The 26,209-nt window shown below is 45.7% G+C and overlaps 2 protein-coding genes across 8 annotated transcripts in view; one reads left to right on the forward strand and one right to left on the reverse strand.

The window, feature by feature from the left end:
- Positions 1–4,328: 4,328 nt before the first annotated feature.
- LOC149338131 (uncharacterized) lies at positions 4,329–6,844 on the reverse strand. The gene is made up of 3 exons (XM_089547502.1): positions 6,486–6,844; positions 6,211–6,423; positions 4,329–5,059 (listed from the first exon to the last, which is right to left on the reverse strand). The coding sequence occupies exons 1-3, from the start codon at positions 6,686–6,688 to the stop codon at positions 4,903–4,905; spliced, it is 573 nt and encodes a 190-aa protein (XP_089403628.1). The 5' UTR covers positions 6,689–6,844; the 3' UTR covers positions 4,329–4,902.
- Positions 6,845–11,179: 4,335 nt separating this feature from the next.
- LOC149338132 (uncharacterized) overlaps positions 11,180–26,209 on the forward strand; it is a 44,188-nt gene continuing 29,158 nt past the window's right edge. For all 7 annotated transcript variants that reach the window (XR_016283380.1, XR_016283382.1, XR_016283383.1 and 4 more), the window contains exons 1-2: positions 11,180–11,963; positions 22,595–22,731. Coding sequence is in view for 2 of the 7 variants with exons in the window: in XM_089547505.1 (XP_089403631.1) it covers positions 11,950–11,963; positions 22,595–22,731 (151 nt within the window). In the remaining 5 variants the exon portion in view is untranslated. The remainder of the gene's footprint in view (positions 11,964–22,594; positions 22,732–26,209) is intronic.

Raw genomic sequence — 26,209 nt, forward strand, 5'->3', positions numbered from 1 at the left:
TCGTCTACCCACTTCAGGACCCCCGGCTGCTGAAACGCCGTCTCGGCGTTAGGGCGGCGACGTGTGAGCGTCGTGATAAGGTTTAAGGCGACAGACGTGGACGATGGCGAGGTTTCAAGGGGAGCAATTTCATAGTTCACGTCGGTAACACGGCACACGACACGGTAAGGGCCACGGTAGTGCGAAAGGAGCTTCTCGGAGAGACCGACGCTGCGAGAGGGCGTCCAGAGAAGGACGAGTGATCCTGGGGTAAATTCGACGGCCTGGTGACGGCGGTCGTAGGCTGACTTCTGGGAAACTTGAGAGGCTTGGAGCCTACTACGTGCTATTTGGCGCGCCAGCGTGGCCTGGGAGATGGCGTCCCGATTGTAAGCAGTGGTGGGGGCTGAAGAAGGCGGCATGAGTGTGTCCAAAGGCAAGGTGGGATGCCTACCAAACAAAAGGTAGAAAGGAGAATAGCCTGTTCTGTCATGAAGGGAAGAGTTATATGTAAATGTCACATAAGGCAAGGCTGCGTCCCAATCTCGGTGGTCTGGCGATATGTACATGGCTAACATGTCGGTGAGCGTGCGGTTGAACCTTTCCGTAAGCCCATTGGTAAGCTGTCGCGAGCTGGTGCTGCGTGTCACACGAACGAAGAATGTCGTGAACTACTCTGGATAGAAAATGACCGCGGTCGGTGAGCAGTTGACGAGGGGCGCCGTGGTGAAGGGTGACGTCTTGCAGAAGAAAATCGGTGACATCGGTAGCGCAGCTGGACGGCAAAGCACGCGTGATGGCGTACCGAGTCGTATAATCAGTTGCGACAGCGATCCACTTGTTGCCGGAGAGGGACGTGTTGGAAAAGGGCCAAGAAGGTCGAGGCCAACACGGTGAAAAGGTTCCGGAGGTATGTCGATGGGTTGCAGAAGACCGGCAGGCAAAGTGGAGGGCCTTTTCCGACGTTGACACAGGTCGCAAGTGGCCACGTAACGCTTGACGGAACGATAGAGAGCAGGCCAAAAGAAGCGATGCCGCACCCGAGCGTACGTGTGGGACACGCCAAGGTGACCGGCTGTCGGCAGATCGTGCAGTTCTTCCAGGACAGAAGAGCGTAGACGTTGGGGTATCACGAGCAGGAGCGGAGGGCCATCGGAGCGTAGGTTTCGGCGATACAAAATGCCGTTCTGGAGCACATAAAGGTTCAGAGACGGAGATCGGTTTGCAGAACGGATGCCATCAAAGATAGGTCGTAAAGATGAGTCGTGGCGCTGTTCGTTGGCAATATCGGCAAGATCAGAGATAGCTAAGAGGCAGGGCAGGGTCTCTGCGTCCTCTAGGTCAGGTGGTTCCACAGGGTATCGGGATAAACATTCAGCGGCCTGGTGATGGCGCCCTGACTTGTACACGACGGAGTATGAGTATTCTTGGAGGCGCAATGCCAGCGACCAAGGCGACCGGTGGGATCTTTTAGTGAAGACAGCCAACAGAGAGCATGGCGATCAGTGACAACAGCGAATGAAGGGCCGAACAGGTAGGGTCTGAATTTAGCTACTGCCCAGACAAGGGCAAGACACTCACGCTCAGTAATGGTGTAATTTTGCTCTGCGGCTGAAAGTAGGCGGCTGGCATAAGCGATGACTCGATCTTGACCCTGTTGACGTTGGGCTAGGACGGCGCCGATGCCATATCCGGAGGCGTCGGTGCGAACCTCTGTGGGAGACGACGGGTCAAAATGTGCTAAGATGGGCGGAGTGGTCAGCAAATGGACGAGGGATGAAAATGAGTTCTCTTGAGCAGGGCCCCAGGTAAAGGGGGTGTCGTTCTTCAGAAGATCGGTGAGGGGACGAGCGATGCCGGCGAAATCTTTGATAAAATGGTGAAAATACGAGCACAAGCCGACAAAGCTGCGCACATCTTTCGACGACCTTGGAAGAGGAAAGTCCTTCACAGCTTGAATTTTGATGGGATCTGGGCGTACACCAGAAGCGTCAACGAGGTGTCCGAGAATAGTGAGTTGGCGACAACCGAACTTGCATTTCGATGAGTTCAGCTGAAGTCTGGCGTTACGAAACACTGTCAGAATATTGGAGAGGCGCTCGAGGTGCGTGGAAAAAGTAGGCGAGAAAACCACAACATCGTCTAGGTAACAGAGGCAGGTGGACCATTTAAAGCCATGAAGAAGGGAGTCCATCATTCGTTCGAAGGTAGCCGGGGCGTTACAGAGGCCGAGCGGCATGACTTTAAACTGGTATAAGCCATCAGGCATCACGAAGGCGGTCTTCTCGCGGTCCTTTTCATCAACGGCAATTTGCCAGTACCCCGATCGAAGATCAATTGAAGAGAAATATTTGGCGCCGTGGAGGCAATCTAAGGCATCATCGATCCTTGGGAGTGGATATACGTCTTTTTTTGTGATGCGGTTGAGGTGCCGATAATCAACGCAGAAGCGCCAGCTGCCGTCCTTTTTCACCAGGACGACTGGTGAAGCCCAAGGACTTGACGAGGGCTCGATGATGTCTTTTGCGAGCATCTTGTCCACCTCTTGATTTATGACGGTGCGTTCGGCGCTGGACACTCGGTACGTACGTCTGCGGAGAGGAGCGGAATCACCGGTGTTTATGTGATGCGTCACCACAGAGGTCCGAGCCAAAACACGGCTATCAAAGTCGAAGATGTCGCGGAAAGATGATAAGAGGCACCTAATATCGCGAGCTTGCATCGGCGGTAGGTCAGAAGCGATCATGTCAGGGTAGTCGTCCGTTGGGTTCACTGTTGATGGGGCCGCAGGCAACCGGCATTGCTGAGTGGAAGGTAAGCAGCTGTCCACCACTGATATCACACATTCGGCAGCAGGGCACAGCGTGGCGAGTGAGATGCCTTGCGGGAGCGGTTGGATGGATGAACCGAAGTTCAGGACAGGAAGGTACGCGCGGTTGGCCGACAATGTAAATACAATGTGTGGAAGCGCAATGCTGCGCGTCAGGGCGACGTCAAGTTCCGCAGTGACTACGTAGTGACCATCAGGTACAGGGGAACAGATGAGAAAGAAATGTAAGTTGCGGCTTGAGGCGGTAGACGAACAAAGTCGACAGCACAAAGACTGTATAACTGGGGACGGCGACTCAGCAGAAAGAGGAAGGTCAAGCTGAACAACATTAGTGGCGCAGTCAATGAGGGCTGAATGCTCAGACAGGAAGTCGAGGCCAAGAATGACTTCATGAGGGCACTGGTCTAGAACAGAGAACAGAATGGATGTATGGCGGCCGGATATGGTCACACGGGCTGTGCATAGTCCAACAACATGAGGCGTTCCGCCGTCGGCAACGCGGAGAACGGCTTTGGGTGCAGGGGTCAGTACTTTTCGGAGGCGGCGTCGTAGGGCTGAACTCATGACGGATACGTGCGCGCCTGTATCGATCAGGGCTCTCACAGGCACTCCATCGACATGAATGGCGAGCAAATTATGGTGTGCACGAAGGGCTAATCGAGGATTTTGGGACTGGGGCTGTACTGCAGCATAACCTCCAGACACTGCAGCGTCTAGTTTTCCGCTTGCGAGCGTCCGTAGGGGCCAGGAGAGGAGCGACGGCATTGGGGCGAACGAGACTGTCGACGCAGGGGGGACGGGGAGCGGCTGGAGCGGGGAATCTGGCCGTCGACTGTAGCACCGTGCTGGGCTTGAGGGGGCGTGTAGTGGCTGGGCTGTTCGTCGTCGCGATGGGAGCTGAGAGGACGGTATGTGCTGCGACGGGACCAATAATTTCGACAGTGGCGGGAGATGTGGCCAATGCGGTGGCAATGGAAACAAATGGGCCTGTCGTCGGTTGTCCGCCAGTCGTTAGGGTTTCGGCGACGTGGAGTGAAGTATGAAGGTCGTTCAGGAGCAATCGCAGTGATTTCGGGTGGTGGTGAAGACCGTACAGGGGTGACGGGCTGGAAACCAAGGTTTGCAAACTCTTGGCGGACGACAGCTTGTACCAGAGAGATGGTAGGCAAGCGGTTGTCGCCATCATGTAGATGCAGGGGGGCAGGGGACATAGCTTCGAGCTCGCGTCGGATGATGCGGGTCACATTTTCTGGGGGCGCTGAAGTTTCCCTGTGTCGCAGGTCTTCACATGAAGAAGTCGCAGCCGTGTTGGGGAGGCGTGTGTACGACTGGCTAATACGCCTGCTTTTGGCTTCCTCGAAGCGTCGACATTCCTTAATAATTCCGTCGACTGTAGTGCAGTTCTTGTATACGAGCAAGTTGAAGGCATCGTCGGCGATTCCCTTCAACACGTGGCCGACTTTGTCAGACTCGGGCATGTTGGCGTCAACTTTGTGACAGATGGCCAGCAAATCTTGAATGTACGACACATAGGACTCCGTAGATGTTTGAGCTCGGGAGGCGAGGTCCTTCTTAGCAGCAAGTGTTCGGCCGAGCGGCGGTCCAAACAATTCGCGGAGTTTCTCTTTGCACACGTCCCAGCTGGTTAGATGGTCTTCGTGGGTCTCATACCAGACCCGGGCAGTGTCTTTTAGGTAGAATATTACATTTGCGAGCATAAGGGTCGGATCCCAGCGGTTGTAGGTACTCACTCGCTCGTACATGTTGATCCAGTCGTCGACGTCAGTGTTGTCGGTACCAGAAAATGTCCCAGGGTCACAAGGGGAAGAAAGAACGAGTGATGTCATGGCCGGGGCTGAGGTTTGCTGGGAGGCGTCTTGGGTCATGATGAGGGAAGGCAACTGGCGGCCGCTGCGGAGCTCCGTCGTTGGTAGACGTAGGGGAAAGCCGCACCTCCACCAAATATGTTGCGGGAAAGAATATATTTACAAATAGGAAAGAACAGCTGCTAGCGGCACCGAGAACACAGTCCGAACTTCGTTGTCGTCTTCTACTCTTCCCACGCTCTTGGTCGTCGTCGTCGTCTACCCGCTTTAAGGAGTTGCAAGCTGAAAACCTACATGGTTTTCACCAGGATATTTTGCCCTTATTGCCTTCACCATGCAGGCGGGCAGGGGCCTTCTGTTGTGGCGCCCAAGCCGCCCCCACAGCCAGAGCACACACTGCCTGTAGGCAGCAAACCGGTAGTGCCTGAAACAATGCCAATGATTAGATGTAGCAAGCAGTACACAGGATGAAGTTGATCAGATGCGCATCCAAGTCGGGAGGGGACAGAATGTTCTGACCCCTAGCCGCCTCCTAATTTTTTTAATTCAGCCAGAAGAGTGCCTGTTCTGCATATTTACTCATTTGAACCAAAAACAATCATTCCTGTAACTACACTAAACAATGGTGACTTGAGTAAGCATGCACACCAAGGTTGAGGCCCAATGTTCACTCTTTTCTAGATGTCTCAAGCTGACCTCCCTTGTTGTTGCTAGTGGCTCTTTATTGATAATAAAAAAAATAACAATGGAAGCTAACGATGTTGCTAGCCGCGGCATCTGCCATCCAAACCTGAGCTGCGGCTAGCGAGAATAAAAGGACAGGGAGAGGGAAAGAAAGGGGGGAGCGATAGTAAGAAAGGATAGGTGTTGGGCGGCAATATACACTATGTACAATTCCATATATGGGAACCAAGTTCTACAACTCTGCTAAATGCTCCAAAAGCACACTTTTCATCACACTTACTAGTATTTATGTTATCACTGCAACTAAGGAAATTTATATATATAGGTGCCAGAAGCCCACTTCTGATAGGACAATCTCCTTTGAAATTTCGAATTGGCTCAGCAGTTGCTGCCAACTGCAATAAAGATAAATTTAAACCAGCCAAAATCCCGACGTACCTGAACCCGGACATGTATTAGACTAGCAGTCAATAAGGTCTGCCTTATTTTCAGCCGTTCCTGAAACTGTAAATAAGGTTCCTTTTTCTGAAAATGACAGCATGTAAGGTAAAAAAAGGTTCCATGCTTTTTATGCTATATAGCTCGTAATCTAATTCCTGAAAGGAGAATGAGTCTGTCTCCTGCACAGTAATGGGCTTTGTCAGTGCAAACTATCCTGATCCCTTTTGTTTGCGCAGTGGACAGCTGCAGTCTTTTGCAGTGGTTATGGCCATAGCACACCGTGATTCCGCACTGTATACGAAGTTTTAGGCATTCTCTGTCGTTTTTTTTAAATAGAACAGCACCGCATGCGTATGCGCTTTAGATCGCACTGTGGTCAATAAACGTAGTTGCAAGAGCTAGCACCGGTAGCGTTATTACGCAATCCGTGAAGCTTGCAGTTGTACTTACTCGTTCGCGGTGTCGCCCATGCCTGGCTGCCGGTAATGCCGCATGTTTAAATATGCAAGCTGCAGCACACCCTCGTCCAGGCAAAGATACCCGAACTCGGGGTGCGCTGTGATGCAGTTGTGTCCCGGCTGCTTTTTAACGGCGGCCGGGCATTCCCGGCAGCAGACGTTCTCGATGGCTGTCGGCATGGCAGCGCAGCCGTCGCACTGGCACCTTCGCAGAAAACGGATGTCAGCGATGCGTGCCACGAGCATAATAGAGTTCATATCACTCACCAGTCCACGTTTCCCACTCGTTGCCAGCCGTCCTCGGAGCCATCGGCGTCCGAGTCTTCGTCCGTGGTACGGCCGGACGGATGGCCACTGCTGCTATCTTCGGCCGTATCGCGCAAAGGCGTACTATCGTAAGAGATGGCGCCTAAATCTGCCGTCCGCCGAAGAATCTCTCTTTCAAGCTCTGTGAGATCGTCGATGTCCATCTCATCGGCTTACAAAAACACAAATGGCTGAACGTAGTTCGGCCAACAACGTGCGCATTTTCAAAAAGTCACTCCGCGTATTACTACGTATTACTCCGCCGATGACGGAGCGGCAAGCCTCCACGGAACTGGCTGAAAGGCACTCGACGCGTTGGTAGACTCCGCCCATCGTATGAGGCCAAATTCAAAAAAAAAGGCGGGAGCCGGACGTTAATTAGATTTAATTGAGGAAATCGGCCACACAGGGCAATAAGTCGCAGCTCCTAAGAATGCTGGGAACGTGTACATCAAGTTCCCGCGGCAAAAAGACATGTTCAGAATCCTCTTCAGTGCACCTTTAAATCATATTATCTGTCATCATGTCATCCTTTTCGTAGGCTTGCCACCTCGTAACATTTGTTATGAGGTGGCAAGCCTACGAAAAGGTCGACATGATGACTGATAATAATATGATTTAATGGCTGCATGCAAATGTCACGAGGTGGCAAGCCTACGAAAAGGACGACATGATGGCAGATGATAATGTGATTTAATGGCTGCATACCTAGCGCGAGCGCTCCTTCCCGCTCCACTGCCCTCTTCTCCGTCTCCGGAACAATATGAATGGTAGACACCTTTGACCATGCTCCGAAATCTAAACTTTACAATCTAGTGGTATGGACACGTTATACAGAAAGTGTTTCAAAGGGGCCCAGCAACGCTTTTCCATATGCTTTAGATGATTTTTTCATGACACGCAGATACCGAATAAAAAAGAATTACTGGAATTGGTGCGCTAGAAAGGGAGTTATTAAGGAATGAATTTTCAAAATACAAGCAAACAAAAATTGCCCTCAGCTCAAATTTTCCCGGTCTTCGCTTTATTGCTTCACTCACCCAATGACGACACATGGTGGGACCAATCGAAACAGCGTACACGAGCACGTCACCACAACGTCTCGGAAGATAGCTTCTCATGGTTTCCTGGTCGCTGACAGGGTTGCCAGATTGGGCTATTAATAGCCAAATTGGGCTACTTTTTGTCCGAGTTGGCGTCAAAAATTTCGTTTTGGCTATGTGGCTACTTTTGGGCTACATCTTTTTCATGCGTGAAAAAAACAGTTAAAGTAGTTATAATGTGCTCTGTTACAATTATAGAGTGACCGAAGTAAAAGGAATGCTGGAATCAAAATGCAGGCTAAAGAAATTGAGCGCGTCTGCTACAAAATGACAATTTGTAAACGCTGTGTTTTAGGAAACTTATGTGTTTCAGGCGGTCAAGGATCATGGCCTTTCGATTTCTTTTATAAAGAGTGGACACTACGTGAAAGTTGCCCCCGGGAAACACGTCACGGCCTATAGATTCCACTTAATCCGCGAACTAACGCCACCCGCGCGCGCGCGCCACCGAAAATAAATTGTTGCTGTCTTCACATGTGAGCGTTCTCCCATCGACGGTGCACCACGGGTGACCATGGTACCAGAATAGAGGGAAAACACTAAGAGAACTTAAGTCTTCTAACGTGGTGCGAATGCGTAAGCATTAAATGCTACTGTTTCACTTCTGTTGCCTGGTTTCGTGATCCTCACATGTTAACCGTTAATCGTAGACGTGGCCTAGTGGTTTGGGGCATCCGCTTCGGCTGCGGTAGGTGGCTGGTTGGAAACCCACCGCCAGGCATGTTCTTTTCTTGTATTGTTTATTCTGGTTCTGCGGACACATTCTGCTCAAGATACGCATGAGGCAAGTAATGCTTATGCATTAATAAGGTCTTCCTGTTTCTTCCTATTCTAGTGGAGGACACAGCAAGCGCGCCACTCGCAAGAGCCTACGCTTTTTCTGCAGCCTCAAGCGGCACACGTGCAGCCCTCGAGATCCATTGCGAGCGACGCGAGAGCGCCGTGTCCGTTGCGTAATCTGCTACGTCGCTACGAGATCCGTCGCTACGAGAACTTTAATCAGAATGGGCGTGGGCGATGTACATCCGGAACTCCAAAAGGAATGGAAAAAAGAGCCGGAATTCAAGGGCAATATGTTTTTCTCATTATTGTGAACGTGCTGTTAGACTGAAGATAAAATCGACACAGATTACCATCTAATGGCATATATCCTTGATTTATTCTGAGCTCATGCATATCGTAGAATGTAGCTTCAAGAAGGCGCATGCTGGATGCTTTGAGGTGACGCTCTCAGTGAGAACCTTTCTCTTAAAGCATAAAATTGAAATGTGAGGCTGCGTAATTATACAGTAAAGTATTTTCACTGTCGATGTGTCTAATCTGCGCGCGAACATTTAAAAGGTGAAATATTCCTAAACTAGAGCTGTGATTACGTTATATAGCGCCGCCGTTCTTTTCCGCGTGCAGACTGGCTGTCGTCACCTGCCTCAGGTGATATGGCCTACTGCCGCACCTGCAAAGTGGAACTGCGGCCCCATCTTTAGAACCTGGTTAGCGCACCTGGTTAGCCGCACTGGTTAGCGCGCATGACGGATGGGAAATGTAACAACGGAAAGAACACGCCGTGCTCACCCCCTCAGACATCATGTGCAGGAAAGAAATCTGATATGTAAATAGCCGCCGCGGTGGCTGAGTGGCTATGGTGCTCGGCTGCTGGCCCGAAACACGCGGGTTCGATCCCGGCCGCGGCGGCTGAATTTCTTTGGAGGATAAATTCGAGGCCCGTGTACTATGCGATGTCAGTGCACGTTAAAGAACCCCAGGTGGTCGAAGTTTCCGGAGCCCTCCACTACGGCGTCTCTCATAGCCTTTGTCGCTTTGGGACGTTAAACCCCATAAAACCAAACCAAACCAACCAATACGTAAATATTCTAGCCGAAAATTAATTCAATATGCTTAAGAAATGTCGTCACAAAAACAAATTTTTTTGGCTACTTTTGGGCTACGCAAAAATTTCGCTTTTGGCTACGTTTGGGCTACAGCGGAGGCCAATTTGGCTACCTGAGGTCGGAGCCATCTGGCAACCCTGGTCGCTGTAGCACGTTTTCGCTGACGGCGTCGTTTACATGGTTACAAGCACGTGGACGCTCGAATTTTCAAAATACAAGCAAACAAAAATTGCCCTCAGCTCAAATTTTCCCGGTCTTCGCTTTATTGCTTCACTCACCCAATGACGACACATGGTGGGACCAATCGAAACAGCGTACACGAGCACGTCACCACAACGTCTCGGAAGATAGCTTCTCATGGTTTCCTGGTCGCTGTAGCACGTTTTCGCTGACGGCGTCGTTTACATGGTTACAAGCACGTGGACGCTCGACTCGTGTCAACAAACAGCAGCAACACAGAAGTTGTGGAACGCTGAGGAATGGCCTTCCCAGATTTGTCAGAGTTGAAGCGTGAAATACTGAGACAGAGCGAAGGAGCCGAAAGCTCCACTCTAGTACAGGCATGCTGTCGTTGCTCGAATCTAGAAAGCATTCTTTCAGGTAGCATGGTTGTTTTTGTATTTTCTTGTGCGAACGTGAAGTAAGCCGAGCCTGCCGGCCGGCCAGCCTGGACACCGGCAGACGAGATCGTCATAAAAACGAGCTAAAGAGTTTTCTTGACGTAAATAATAAAGCCTGGGATAGGAAAATGAGAAATATATCATTTCCTGGGTCACTGGCCAATACCGAGTTGCTGGTAAAAGTGACTACTGTAGCACGAGTGAATTTGTTGCGAGAACCGCCTCGCAGCTGCCGCTGGCCCGGCGGGTTCCGGCTCGACCGGCGCCCGCTAGCTCCGCTGCTGAAGACGTAACGGAAATTGACCACACTATTATTTTATTGTGAGATGATGCTGTTGACAGCAAAGCGGTGTGAACAGTAGGCCTTTTTATTATAGCTCAGGCGACTTCTGAAGCGCCGGCCCCTGCGACTTCGAAGCGAAACAGGCTATAGGCCTAGCGACGACCACGGCAGACAGGCAGCAGCAGAGCTCGTCGCCCGGAGCGCCGCGAGCGGTGCCGTTGCCGAAAGCTCGCAACATAAGCAGGCATGCTTTGTCGCTGCTCGAGCAGTCTTTCTGATAACAAGGCGATCTTGTCTTTCCTTGCGATATTTGTACTATACCAAGCCAAGCAGCGCTCAGGCACTGCTGCACGGCGGCGAAGTGCGACACCGGTTGTGGGTGGAGCTTGGGCAGAGCGGCGCAGCAGGGGGTCGCGAAGTTCTTTGATGCAAAGTAATAGCCAGCGTCTCTGCTGGGTCTTTTTTTTCTAACAAGCTTTGAAATGCTTTTGCTTAAGAAAAGATGCTGGTTTTTTTCAATTTAATATAAAAGGACACAACACAACATAAAATATTTTTGCTAACGAACACAATTAGCTTGTTATTAGTTGTTCATCCAATCATAATCGCCCACCAGCTGAAGTCATATCCGCTGCAAAAGACCACCGCTGTGTGCCGACACCGTCAGTGCCATGATTTTGGTTCTCGAGCAAATTAAAATATTAAATACAGAAATATGCATGTTATGAGCTGTGGTAATAGCGTCGCCATAACTCAACAAGGAAGCAAAGCAATGCACTCAGTTTTTGTTGCAGGGCCCCTTTAAATTGTGCTTCTAGGTATTATAAGTTTTAAGAAAAATTATCTCGGTTTTGGCATTGGCAGAGGAGCAAAGGAGAGTGTTAAATTTGAATCAAAATGATTATTTTACCACACATTCTAAAATTGTCCGCAATTCTTGTTAAAATATGGGAGTGTTATTAGGATGCCAAGATGTTTTTACCATTTCAAATGCGCTTTGTTTGACGCCAAATTTGTTACGACTCAATATTGATATTTATTTTGCTTTGCAATTGATTTTTGTCTTTTTTTACCATTCAATTTCAACTCTACAGACAGTCTTATTTTCTCTTTTACAACTTTTATTTATTTCCGCTGGTGCACTGATGTTGAGCTTTTCATGAGCACTGCAATGAGCCCTACATTTCATCACGTAATGACCACATGGTTAAAGTCTGTGTTCTCTCATGTCATACATTCATTTTTTCCTCACACTAATAATGATTAGAACCACCTTTTTGCCTTCGTTACTGCGATTTCGAATAACATCGCCTTAAAAAAGCTGGAACTGATTTGTACTGTTAATTGTTCTGTTCACCCATTTCTCTAAATAATGCCCTTGAGCCTTGAGAGTAAATAAGTAAGGTGATGAAACAAAATATTTTGTTGCATAATTTTTCAATTTCAAATTGAATTTTCTTTTCATGCAAAGAGGGAGCAGCCACGAAAAGCTGCTGCTGTCAGTGGCTTGACAAGGTGACCCAACAGGTGATGACAAATGCAGGGTATGTACCGAAACACTGAGTGAAAAGCATGGGCAAGCCACCGCGGTGGCTTAGTGGTTGCGGTGCTCAGCTGCTGACCCAAAAAACGCTGGTCTGATCCCAGCCCTGTTGGCCTCATTTCAGTGAAGGCGAATTGCTAGAGGCCTTTTGTACTGTGCGATGTCGGTGCACGTTTGTCGCGAATCGGGTGTGACGCGTCCCTGACTGCTGAAGGTGAACGCTTTCGTGTGCAGGTTTGGAGAAAGGAACAAAGAAATCAAACAGAACAAAACAAAGCCGTGTTTATAATTTAAAGGAAAGAGAGCCAATAGAAGAAGCGACAACACCAAGGAAAACACACACTAGGTACACGTAAAACACACCAGATAAAAAGGAGAGAGTTCACCGGCTACAAAGCGTCCCAGGTGGTGTGGGAATGCCTCGCAGGTAGCACAGACGTGGGTTGGCGAGTTGCGATGCGTTGCTGGCGTTGCGTTCAGGAAGATGATGGTAGAGAGCCAGGAGATGAGGAACGGAGATGGGTACGGGAGACGCTGACGAACTCGTGTCAGCCGCCCCCAAGAACTGGGCAGCTGTAGCAGGAAACCTGTAGCCAGGTCCTGTCGAGGTCGTTCCGCAGACACTGTAGGCTTGTGCAGCCTATCCCAGGAAGCCTTGGCAAAAGTGGCGATCGCAGTAGGCCTGCGTCGCTGATTCAAGGGAGGTCCACGGCAGCACAGACCCGAAGTCTGACGGCTGCCACCTCCACGCTTGAATCAGGCTTAATGGTCTTGTGTCGATGATCCAAGGGAAGTTATTGGCAGCTCGAACCCAACGTCCGACCGCTGCCACTTCCACGCTTGAACGACTAGACTTGTGGTGCGGTGTCTTCCTTTACACCTCGGTTTCCTGACACGTAGCCTTACGCTCCTCGTGCCTGCCTCGCGCACACCACTCGCACGCGCACACGCGCAACGGGGGGCTGGCACGCACGGCGCTCCGCTCTCCGACGCACCACTGCCGTGTTCCAAAAGTCCCTCGACAGTGTGGTGTGCACATCACAACGTTAAACAACCCCAGGTGGTCGAAAGTATCCGCAGCCCACCACACGGCGTCCCTCTTAGCCTGAGTCACTTTGGGACGATAAACCTGCTTAAACCAAACCACAGACAAGTATGGGCTCATTCAGCTTGGTCATTAACTGCACACTCATACTCATTACTACATACTGAACAGCAGAACAAAAGCAAGTAATCAACTGTCCTATATACAGAACAAAAAAGAAGTAGGTGAATGAGCAGCATTATTTAACGATGTGAGACGAAGCAACCAATCATCCATTTAATTTATACAAAGGGAAGAAAGTTTGATATATGGCACCTACCAAGCCAAAGAATAGACAGGCTCTCCAATCTAATCACCAGTAAACAAAATATATTGAGAGGAAAATGAGGTTTCAGGCAAGTTTGACACTTGAGACGTAGCTTGAGCGCAGACACCCATATTCAGTTTGAGGAAGACACATGCACGGATACTGCAGCAGCCGCATGTTTTCGAGAGAGCGAGAGAAACAGCTTTATTATGACACAACATGAAGAGCCATGGATATGCTGTTCCAGGGTCACCAAAGTCACCTGGTCCATATCAGCTTGTGCGAGCCTATGGGTAATCCTGTAATTGAAAGGCAACAGGGTAGGAGAAGAGGGTACGTTCCAGATTAGCATAGGGTTCGCATCAAATGGGGCATGCAGGGGGTAGACGAAAAAATGGCCAAAGGTGAGAGGTGTATCTTAAAAAGGATGCACTGAAGAATACAAAGTTGGGGGGTGGTGAGAGCTTTGTCAGGAACAGGAAGCCTACAAAAGAGATCCTCTCATGTTGTCACAAAAAGATTATTTTATACCGTCTTCATGCGAATGTGGGTACTTGTGCTGAGTTGCATCTGAAATATTTTAGAAGCCTTTCTTAGACATAGAGTTGCTTTAATAAAGCATTATCATTATTACTGTTATTAGTAATTGGGAAAAAAAATCCCGCCAAAGATTTCACAGATTAACCCCCTTCACAGAAGCGATAAGGTCTCGCCTTGCATCAATGGTTTGCTGAATGATCCTGCATAGAAGTTGATTATTTAATCTATATTTCAGTCGTGCAACAGAAATGGCAGTAACTCAACAGTACACCATTTGTGCACTACAAAAACCTTTACCCGCTTTAACATATCTTCTGAGGCTCTCGAAGGGGGATATTTCCTAGTTAGTGCACTCTCAGGCGAAGTAAGCCCACTTCACTGTTACCACGGCATCATTCTGCTCTTCCTAACATTCTGTTCTTTTTGATTGATCAGTTTCAGGAAAATGCTGTAACATGATTTGAAAAGCTTTAGTATAGGCCACTATTAAATGGAAGGCAAAAAATGCAGGGATAACTACTGACCAGTTTACCTGTTATTCATTCCATCACAAATACCAGAAAAATTCCTATTTGAATGCATGACAATTTTTTAACATTCTCTGTTTTTTCAAATATTCAATAAGGTTATATTGCAGGAAGGGGCATTGCATTAATTCTTTGCAAATATACAGATGAGCTGCATTCGTCATTTGACAAATTGTTTAACTGCGCTTTCTTTCTCAGTGTTCAGAAAATCTTTGATGAGGTGAACCATAGGATTTTACCAAGCAAACTGTACCTACTTGGCTTTTGGGCTCCCTTTTTCGTTATCCTTGAGAATTTTTTGCATGGTCATTCATTATTAAATTAAATAATCAAACTGAACCTGGTGGTAAACTTCCAATATATAGAGGCTAGTAAGCAGCTGGATTCTATTTCATCTTCCATACTCTTTGAAAAAATTCAATCTTTAATGGCTTCAGCTCGATAACTTCAGGTGCTTGGTCTTCCAGTGCATGGACAGCGCAGTTCTGCTCGGAGATCACACACACTTTCAGACAGCTATGCATGAGTTGTAGGAAAACATAAATTATATGATTAAATAGTTTTCTGACTATAGAATTTTAGCTAAGGCACAAAAAAAATGATCTTTCAGGAATATTTCAGAGGCTAATAGATAGAGTGGCATTTATACTTAACTGTGGTTCTTTCTCCTGCAGCTGTAAACCAATAGATTATGTAAATTGAATCAAATATCCTAGCATATTCTCTTATAGTATAGTAGTAGCTAATTATGGTGTGTTTACGTCACATTACGGGAGATTCCGTGGTCGCTCTTTAATTTGAAATCCTCGGCTCTAGTACCAGTGAAAGAAAACAATATAAAAACTCAAATATAATACACTTAGATAAGGTATTACAATATTTGTTTCAACTGCTTCACGTTTGCCATCTGGCCAATATAGCTTGAAGAATGTTTGAAATATGATTTTAATAGCTGTCGTATGTCGCCAAGTGTTCGCATTTTCCTGTTTCTAGGTCTTCCCATTGTCTTTTTTACAAACATTTACTCATCAGCACTTTTAGAAATCAAACTTTTCAATAAAATCTACTTCCCATCTAAAGTTGCGAAACCACAAAATTTGACTAGGTACAGGAAGGCAGAGTGCTGGCATACTTGTCCCTGACAAGTTTGATGGATCACACAATGAGCTCTTTACTGTGCCATCGATGGACAGCCTGAAGGGGCAGCTGAAATTGCTGTATTAATCTTCAGTGTTTTGCTGCGTTACCACATGCAGTCTTCTGGCAGTGAAAAAGATGTATGTGTGTGCGTGCAAGTTAAATGAAAGTGCCTTCTGAGATGGCATCTTAGGAAAGGACATAAATAAGTTGAGGCTAGTAATGTGTAATCACGGCACAATAGAATCCATGTCATGAAAAGCAATTCTACTTGATAGCACACTTCTTACAAAATCACAATCTGATTATCAGTACACTAGGATCAGTATGACTGTAACGTTTCAAAAAGAAAAAAAATCTGTATTTGTTGTGCCTGCAATAATTGCTTCTTGTAGCTTTTGCTTCTTTTGCTTCCTCTAGGAGTAATTATATAGTTTGCCCTTAGGTATCTACAATTAACAGGCTGTTTTTAAGCATGAAATGCTTTTAGCCCCCGTTGTCGGCAGTGTGGTGACGTCACGCCGAGACCGAGAGCCATCATCCGGGCACTGAAATCCAGTCATCCGGGCACTGAAATCCAGATATCCGGGCACTGAAATCCAGTCATCCGGGCACTGAAATCCAGTCATCCGGGCACTGAATTCCAGTCATCCGGGCACTGAAATCCACTCATCCGGGCACTGAAATCCACTCATCCGGGCACTGAATTCCAGTCATCCGGGCTCTGAAACGAGAACATCCGGGCACCGTACGAGACTTAGCGAGATTTAACGAGACTCCGTAAGCCCTCCTACGCGACCGGCATGCAAGCGCTGGTTGGTCTCCAAACGAGACAAAAAATAACTGCTGCTAGTGCCTTCTCAATGTTTATCAAGATATCAGTGGAGCTGTGGGTTTGATAACGCACGGAATTATAATTTCCGATTTCTAATAACGCGTGCAAAAACCACATAAATTGCATGTTGCACTTCGTTGTCGTACGTGATCCGGGGGAGAAGCGCTGCGTTCAAAGGGCAAGGCATCGTGCCGAACGGGTGGTGGCGTTCCTCCCTTCCTTTACGGTGCGGTTCGGGTGTCCACCGAGATGGCAGAGAATTACTGCGCCATTTCCTTTCCTCAAAAAACCTTGCGTTCAAATGACAAGGCATCGCGCTGAACGGGTGGTGGCGTTCCTCCCTTCCTGTACGGTGCGGTTCGGGTGTCCACCGAGATGACATTAGGCCCGTAAACATTTCATGCTTACTCTACTCTCGGTTACGGGAGAGGCAGAGTTTTTATTCTTTAATTTAGTATTGTGTGAATGGAAGACGAACAGGAAAGAGGTCTCGTACATTGTCAGGCATTCGTGCCTTTTCAAAAATGTATAGACAGAATGAGTGCAGTACATATTATATGTTCTGCTCAATAAATGACCTGATTTGAAACTTTCAAGCATTGTGCTGAACATATTGATTTATGATTGATTTCTACTGCAATTTAGGCATTTAAATTCTTCTACAGGGGCTGTTGGCACTTATTGTGCTGTCTGTATCTTTTTTTTCGGTGAGCACAGGTTCACCTGATAGTGTATTTTTAGATGCTTCGCCTCTAATGGGGTACAATATGTGCTTTACATAGTTTTCTTGCCTCAGCAGCTTTGATAACTACTAATGTCAAGAGCTTTGAACCTGACATCTTAACAACAAATTATTTCTACTTCTGTTTAGTAAGAAAAGTTCAGCTTTGTGATGCCCAGGTAATCATATGACCTATGTCCCACATTGCAGTTCTAATGCCTACTGTATCTCTCTGCTTGACCAATATGCCATACCTTTCAGTGAAAATGAAGTGGGTCTTGTATTACTACAGCACTTACTTGAAGGAGCTTTAAACCTATTTTTTTCTACTGTTCAGGTGAAATATAACTGGGTAACTGCCATCTGGATTTACATATGTGCAACGGAAATATCCTAAACTGAGAATTTGGCATAGTTGCAGCTCATGTGAACTAAGATCACCCGGTCTAACCAGAAATCTGTTGGCCACAGTTTCAAACAAAGAATCATAGCTGTTTACTTATATGTGATGCCACATCTCTTGCAAAGCAGCTTCATTGTTCCAGCTGGACCCAAGTGAAACTGCAATCAAACCTCAGGTGCACCTGAAAAATCGTTGAAAATCGTTCCAGTTAATGACGTAATAAAAGCTAAATATTTGTCTTAGACCAACAGCAGGTCAACGTCACAAGCATGGCAGATTTTGAGTGGTCACCAGCTATGGAAACCACAGGGTTGTGAGTGGTCCCAGCAGGGATCAGTTGGGATATGTCAGATTAAACTGTCTACATTTTCAATTGATACCAGTCAAAAGCTTGCAGGTATTGCAGCTGCATTAAGGCTTCTGCTGTAATCTTTCTGTGCGAGATATATTCTAGCTGGGATTAGTTCTTTTATAAGGAACAGCTCTTAATGAGATGCTCTTTTACACTGGGTGAACTTGAAAAACAATAGTAGGGAATAAAGTATAATATACTTTAGTAATCATGGTGGAAACTGCTTGAGGAGAGAGCTGGGTATGCACTCGTAGGTATGGCTGCAAGTGCTCCTGGCCTGTGCAGTTTCGCCCATTTGGCTACCCCAGACTTAGTGTGCTTAAGCCCCGATGAGAATCACTTTTTGAAAAATCTAAATTTAAACTGATGAGGATGTTACGGTCAGCTTTAATCAACATCTCAATAAATTAGGTGCATTAATATAACTGGTAAATAGTTAAATATTGTGTATTAGTTTACCAGCCTGTGGGTTAAATAAAACATCTCAGCTCTATTTTTATGGACTCTAACACAGAAAAATCTATTTAAAAAATTGCCACATCTTCTGTGAAGCACTCTGTAGACCATCAATTTTGGAGTGATTATAGTTTGTAGAGTACTTTCTCGGAGATAAATTAGGATCGGCATACATATATACTTTGCAATTGAAAACTGTCACATTCACCTGCTGAATTAATTTTTTTTTTGTTCTGTGCAATACACGCCTCACTTATCTTCTTTTTCAGTGACTACTACACATTTCACACTGCATAAAAAGTTCCGCTGCAATTGTCAGTGCACATACTGCGATGCACTTTGCTAGTGATTACTTATCTGTTGCAAGCGGTCAACCTGTACCAGCTCGCCCTTTTACGCATGCTTCTGGCTGAAAACCTTAGCTGCAGACGTAAAATCAGCATTCCTGAGTATGCATGACGTCTGTGATCATGTCATCCAGGTGGTGATGTATGAGATTTGTGTGCGTCTGGGAGAGAATGCCCCTATATGGGCCATGTACACCTCCTTCTCCCGCCATTTCACAGCAGGTGCTGTTGCCAATTAGCTGACAGGAAGGGGGGTGAAGTCTGATATATGTATATATACATATATGATTTTTTGGTATGCTAATGTGCTGAATCACAAAGGTGCAATTTGGTGTTCTAAAGATGATTTGATCTCGTTATATACAGCAAAACCTCACTTATTTTGTTTAAAGTGCCAGAGACAATATGAAGTTAAACTTTTGGGCGACACATATGCATGTACAATATAAAGTGAGAGTTGAGTGTGCACTCATGTGTCCACATATAGTTGTTAAATGCACCAGAGCATCGAATGCAGCAGAACAATGCGGCAGAGATTTTCATAGAATCGCGAACAAAAAAAAAGTAACAGCCAGGAAGTGTAGTAGCTCAGTGCTTAGCGTGAAAAAAATTGTGCACTGTTGCCTGCAGTTTTTTTTTGTTATTATGACGTGTGCGCAATGTCCTTCTCCGGAATTAGCAAGGCTGTGTGGTTCTCACGATCATTCTTCATGCGCAAAACTTCAGAAACGCTCTGCGATGAGTCTCGGTTAGCCTGAGCAGTTGTCATAGAAAAAATAGTGCACTCAGAACAACGGACAAGAAAGACCAAACAACACAACCGCTTACTGAGTGCGCTATTTTTTCTGTGATGCTATACCAACTAGCTCAAAGGTCGATTCTACTTCTGAGCAGCTGTCTGTGGAAGGGTTTTAGCAGTTAAGAGGGAGCATGCCTAGAGTGTGCGAAGCTGCGGTATGCATGCTGTTCTTCGCTGCTATCACAGTGGTCGCATTAATTCTGTAGAATCATCGGCTATTGGTTACTCAAAATTGTGTATCTTAAGGTGCAGGTGACAAGAATAAAGCGGATGGCAGAAACAAAACCGTCGGCGACAACCTGCTCAACTGTATCTCGTACAGCGCTATTTGTGCCGTCTGCCGTGGCCTAGTTTCGTTTTTGCGCTTCAGTGTTGTTCACACTAGCGTCACAGCGACGATGGAACAGCCGGCATTATTGCGACCGTGTCGCAATAACGGAAATCCAAGCCAAATCGTTATTGTGACCCGATCGTAAAGCCAGCCCAAAGCGTTATTTTCACCCATTTATTGCCTTGGCTTCGTTTATTGTTGTCAGATGTGATTTGGGCCACCGTTTTTGCATGATTTGCTTGTTTGTTTGGCTTATTTCGACCTGGTCAGAGAAGACACTCATGCTGTAACGTTGGGCAGGATCGTGTGTGACGTGAGCGTACTGTGGTGGTTTTCGTGCCTCAGCACCTCAGCACTCACTTCGCAACTGTCTTCATGAATGATGCGAAGTCAAAGTGGTCCTAAAATTTACTTGCTGACGTCGGTGTTCATTCCACAACTCATTTGGAGTTTAAAGCTTCCTGCTTCACATGGGGAGACCCTTTATTAAGCATCCATCGTTCCCTTCAATGTATTTCGATACCAATCTCGGAATACTTCTTTTTGTGGCATTTGGCAATTGGTGATTCAGAAAATTGAATTTTCGCCACTGCAGAGCAGTGTGCAGCTTTTGAGAAATTCATTCCGTTTGTATTTGTTTACTGCCACGAAGGTGTCTATGCGTGACCCTCTTTGTAGTCACTGAGGGCCTAAAGTCCATGAAGAGCAGATGCCACACACCTTGCACATTTTGACAGAGGGAATAACTGTCTCATGTCACTCTCCCTCTATTTTGCGTAGTGAATACTTTGTAAAATGGCGCAGTCTATATCGGCCTGCCATCTGTTTCGTGAAAAGTTATCCAGGGTAGCTGCCTTGTGCAGCATGCCTTTACTTTTCATAATTAAATAGTTTTTAGGCGCAAAAAACAGACAAGACACATAGGAAGGTAAAAGGACGAAGCGCCAACTTCCAACTGATTTTATGGCATGCATGAAACATACTTATAAAGCTTGTCGTCACATGCGCAGGAGGGTCACCTAAAGATCAAGAACGACATGATAAGGCGCGCTCCAGGAATTTCTTTTCACAGTTATACAACTGATGTGTCGCTTACGCACATGTCACCTGATGCTTCATTATTCCTTTCAGCAGATGGGTCACTTGGTGCTCTGTTACCAGTTCACCTTTTCCTAAGCCAGATGTCTAGTAATGTGCATGTGATACTTAATCAGCTGTAGGAACCTACCCGACTAGTGCCAGTGAACTTTGAACCCATGTTGTTAAAGTGATTTGTAGTGTATGGAAGTATAAATCAGTGAACCCAAGGAAAGTGCACAATGACCATTGCATATTATTTATTTCCCCAAAGGAATTCTAGAACACATTTTTGCCGATTCAAAATGGTTTCTCATAATGAAACAGTTCACAAAAGTTGCAATAATTTTTCAGTTTCACGCAAGAGTCAAGGAATGAAATGTGAAATGTAGTGTCGGCCTCAGCTTGTGCTTTTCGTACTATAGCCATGTCTGCTCACTGTTGCCAGCTGTAATCCTGCTCTAAGCGAGGCTGTCCTGAGCCAGGCTTCATTGTTTAGTTGTCGGGGCCTTTTTCAACAAGGCAAAAAATTACAAATTACCTTGAAGATGGATTTATCGACACATTCAGGCATCAAATACAACATTCCTTGTTATGGCACTTCATCACACACACTATAACAAACAGCATGTGAAATGCCAAACTAGTGACAAATATCTAGGCGATCATGTTTTCACTCAGTGGATTCCATTTTATTAGAAAAAGTATATCTATGAAAGCTGATACTGGGTAAAAGTAAACTGGTTACCAGTCTGAAATTCAATTGTGAAGCGTTTTGTCATTCTGATAAATTTAATTTGGCAACATTTTAAGCTGTGGTCAGCTTTCAAGCCTAAAAAAACTTCCACACCTACGTGAAACAATAACTGTTTTTACTGCTATTTCACTAACCGCTTCATTCAGCAGATCAATGTAACATTGAAATCAAACATTGAAATGTCCATTTTCCCAGGAGCCATCAGTCTTCAGTACAATCCCAACCTGTGGTAGTGTACTTCCGCCACTGCTGCACTATACCTCATTTCACAAGCGTTTGCAGTGGAGTGGATGCTACGAGCACGAGGCAACATCCTCCGCAATTTTGACGCTCTCACACGCTCGTGATCCAACCTCACTAGACTGCAAGTTGTCGTCTCATGCTCTAGCCTGCACTGCACTCCAAATAGTCTGCATTCTCAGATGAATATGGACACCTGTCGATGACATTGGTGGCACACAGCATCAATAACCTCTTCATTTACTGGTGGCTTTTTATAGACTATCATTTTTAGGAACATCTAAAAGCTTCATTACTCAAGGTGTTTGTGAGGTATGCGAGTCATAATGACTGACCTCATTTTAATCCAACATCTCTTTGTAGTGTCACCTAATTTTGAAAAAAGAGCTGCAGCCAGGAAGGCAAAACTCGCAGAATACTCCTCATTTTTTCCTTTCTGTAATACTTCGGGCTTACTTTTTGCACAGCAAGAAAAAGATATATATCTGTTTGTGATGTGAAAATGATGCATTAAAAATCAAATTCTGCCTACGCATGCGCTTCTCACCTGGTACTTTTCCACGTGTAGAATTACTGTCATGTTGGAGGCCTATTATTATTGTTATTAGGTTGCACTGTTAACAGTCAAAGCCAGAAATCAGCCTCCATATGTATTCGATTTTTACCATTGTAAGCTGGAATAAAAATTTCGAGGCCTTATGACTTGGCAAAGAAAGGAGTGAAGCCGAAATCGTTTACCTTAACCCTTTTCTTTGCAGGCTGATGCAACTCGAATCCAGGCATTTAAACATTTACACTTGGCCTGTATGGTGGACTCGTACAGTGGGCATGCTATCGGTTTCCTACATACCCCATTCAGCCAACATGTCCATCCGAAGATTTCAATGCACTAACGGTAAGTTGTAGTCCAGTTCTCTAATCTAGTTCAGCTCTTTGTACAAGCAGCAAGATGTATATCATTTGTGGACGTGTTGGTAATTTCATGTCCATTCCATTTCATGCACGTTCTCGCTCAGTCACTGCGTTGTGTCGTCACGAACACCTCAGCCACTTCTACGTGGAACAAAGAGCCCATTTGCCGAGTTCTTTGCTGTAACTTTTTCATGCTTGTGCCATCCTCCATTGCACGCCTCTGTGTTATTCTGTTCAGAGGCAGCTAATATTTAGATTCTCTCAGGTGTCATGCAGCTACCGTGGCCATGGTAGCAGTGTCACTCTGGCAGTTCAGCAGTCAGGGGGGGATTGCTGCTGTCACCCCCCCCCCTCCAACCCGGGATATCCCGCATGCGCTTCAGTGGTGGGGCAACCTTTAAATATCCAAGAAGTGACAAAAGGAGCAGTAAATGCGCGAAGACGGTGAAATTCAAAACTTTACTCTGATAACTTTGCTTCTTACAAACTCATTTAAAAAATTCTTGCTCAGGGATATTTGTTAAGCACCGTCCTTTAACATCCCAAGCATACCGAAGCTTTATTGGGAGCCCTTTGAGAAGAGCCCCTTTAATATATGAAATTAGGCTAACACAAGAAGTGCCATGTGTTGTGTCTTTATAACTTAGATGCTAGGCAAGTCCTTGAAATTCATGCTTTGGTCACAAACTCTGCTCATGAATGCTGATTCAAGCGTGCATTTTTTTGTGCGTGTTACATTCTTGGCACCATGTATTGCATATCAGATGAGTACTGGTCACCCTTGACGCAGGCTCCTTCTCATTTCATCGATGCGACAAAAGCACAGCGCCAGGCTCTCTTGATAGAGCTATCGTCTTGATGCAATTTGCCGACGTTTCTGCCTCAAAAGGACCCTTTCTTTGCCAAAACTTTTGTTACACTCTAGTTCTTGCAGGATGTCATCTTGTACTTTAAAACAGTTGAAGCATGATAAAACCATCCACTTCCCTCAAGCCAACTTTTAATGATTCCAGAGCCAGAGCTATTGCAACGAAGTAATTTTGCCTCTGCAGGGCAGTCGCCTCAGTGCCAAGCAAATACTAGCCTTCACATGTAAAATTACTTTCCTCTTCTATATAGCTAAGATCCTGTGCAATTCTTGCAAATACGCTTTTCCCATTAGAAAAAAGAGCACTTTTTTCAGCATAGCATTCTCAGCAGTGTAGTGTATCACAATACAGCTAAGATCTTATAACTAGCAGACTGGTTAACTAATATTGAATAATCAGCTTTTTAACTGTTGCTGTTACTCTCCTTGTTTACTGAGGAGCTTGTAGCCCACTGTAAATAATATTCATATCTGCTTTTAGAATTGTTAGAATGAAGTTATCCTAAACCGTGTGGGCCAACAAATTTTGTCTATTTCGGCAATTTACATGCACTGAAGGGGTTGCTTTGCCTGCAAGGGTTTGGAAAGCGCATGTATTTTTATGTTATGTGGGCAAAATTTGTTGGGACACAGCACTGATAATAACTGTGTTCTCGAAACTCTATTCTTATGGATATTACTTACGGTCTGCTACACGCCTCCCAATAAATAAGTAGAACAGTAAGAGTTGACTGATCTATATTACTTCACCAGCCTGCTAGTTAGAATGTCTTAGCAGTATTCTAATGTACTACACCACTGACAATGCTATGCTGAAAAAAGTGTTGCTGTAACTCAAAAAGCCCATGTTTAAAAATTGCAGAACATCTTAGGTGAAACACCCTGTAGATAATGACAAAGCCACATCATAGGTTGGCACACTCACACTCACTGATGAGTCCACTCATATCACCTCACGTCTATGAGTGTGAGTGGACTCCACTCACATGGTAGGTAAAAAGTGTTTGAGCATAGTCCCCAATTTACACTTGGTCATGAAATCAGGGCAGAAACATTTTATTGTGCTAACCAGACAACTATGTTCATGCCCCCATACTGAAAGATATGGGGGCAGTCATTATTTTGATATTTTTATTTGAACCAGCAGTCACAGAGAACTACATGAAAAAGTCCAATTAGCATGCAAAGCTAGAAAAAGTGCAGGTACAGCATAAGTTTCGTCAGTCTTGAAGCAATATTGGTAGGCTGGCACCAGTCAGGCTGTTCACTTCATCCTGTTCGCAGAAGCAAAAGAGAAAAGAGCACTGAAAGAAGTGTAAAAGTCTTTCTATTCAAAGCTACCACAGTTGGACCGTAGCAGTGGCCTAATAATTTCAGCATTTCTATGCAGGAGGTGCAGCACTCAATCACTGCCACTGTGTACTCGCCCATGATACAATAAAGACAAGCTTTCTCCTGGCTTGGTACTGGGCATCTTTAGAGACATTCTTGGGAAATGGGTCTTCGAGCCCACCTGCGGTAAACAAAAACACAGTCTGTGCCGTGGCGCTCTTTGACCAAAGCTGCCCTTGCGCCATTAAAACCTGCTACTACAGTTCAAGTAGTTAGCGCCACTTGTCGCAAGCACTGAGAAGCAGTTAATCTTTGATGTAAGGACCAAATGAAACGCCGACCTTCACGCTATGCAGGCATGTTTAGGTGTGCGGCTGTTGCAGTTGCTTCAATAGCCCCAACTGATTTTATTTTGAGACACCACAGCACAAAACTTGTAATTCCATCTGTGAGACGATCAGTACCGGTTTCACTGTCCGAGCAGCCACGTAGTCAGATATATTTAGTAGCAGTGTAGCACTTGAACTGTTGCAGACAAATAAATTGACCAAAATCACCGCATTTCTGTTCTAGTCGCTAACTTTTGACCACTTGTTTAATTTCAGCTTCACACACTGCCATGCATAGAAGTATGCCTGCTAGCTGCAATTTGCTCTGTTGTAGCAGATTTTTTGTAGTACAGGAGGCAATAGGGTTATGTGCTAACACTGACATTCTGCCCTCCTACGTAATATAAGTGCTAGAGAACTGAGACCCAGATTAAATCAAACTGATTACAGAGCACATGCTCTTAACGAGATAATTTCAAAAGTCATGGCTTGAATTGCAACAAGAAAGGACAAGGCCCAAATCTGCTCATATTCAAAAAACAATGCTTAGAATCTTCAGTGACCACATTGCAGCTGATGAAGCTCACTGAATCAGCGTCATTTCACTAAGAATTATGAAAAGTTTGTATACTAAGACTCCGTTTCATGCATGTCAGAATTCTAGCTTGTGGAATACAGCAGTGAGGCATCCCTTAGAGTGTTGTGTAACTCCACTAGACAAAAATCTATTACAGATCTTAACCCCTTTAAGGGCCAGTTAAATAAAAAATTATATTCCAAAACTGCCAAATTTTTTATGACATGAAATGCTCCAGTAAGATGTTTAAAGCATAAAATATTTAGAAACAATTTACGGCAGATAATAATCTTTTATTGATCATTACTTGCCCCCTCGTGTAATAGTCTGAAGGCCTTTTGAGGCTTATGTAGAA

Source organism: Amblyomma mixtum, chromosome 6, assembly GCF_055824585.1.
Source record: "Amblyomma mixtum isolate Tamu chromosome 6, ASM5582458v1, whole genome shotgun sequence".
Classification (NCBI taxonomy): Eukaryota; Metazoa; Arthropoda; class Arachnida; order Ixodida; family Ixodidae; genus Amblyomma; species Amblyomma mixtum.

Coding starts and splice junctions, on each gene's coding strand:
- LOC149338131 (XM_089547502.1), bottom strand. CDS start 6,688: ATGGACATCGACGATCTCACAGAGCTTGAAAGAGAGATTCTTCGGCGG. Junction 6,424..6,485: donor CGAGTGGGAAACGTGGACTG/GTGAGTGATATG, acceptor TTTTCTGCGAAG/GTGCCAGTGCGACGGCTGCG. Junction 5,060..6,210: donor ATGGGCGACACCGCGAACGA/GTAAGTACAACT, acceptor GCATTGTTTCAG/GCACTACCGGTTTGCTGCCT.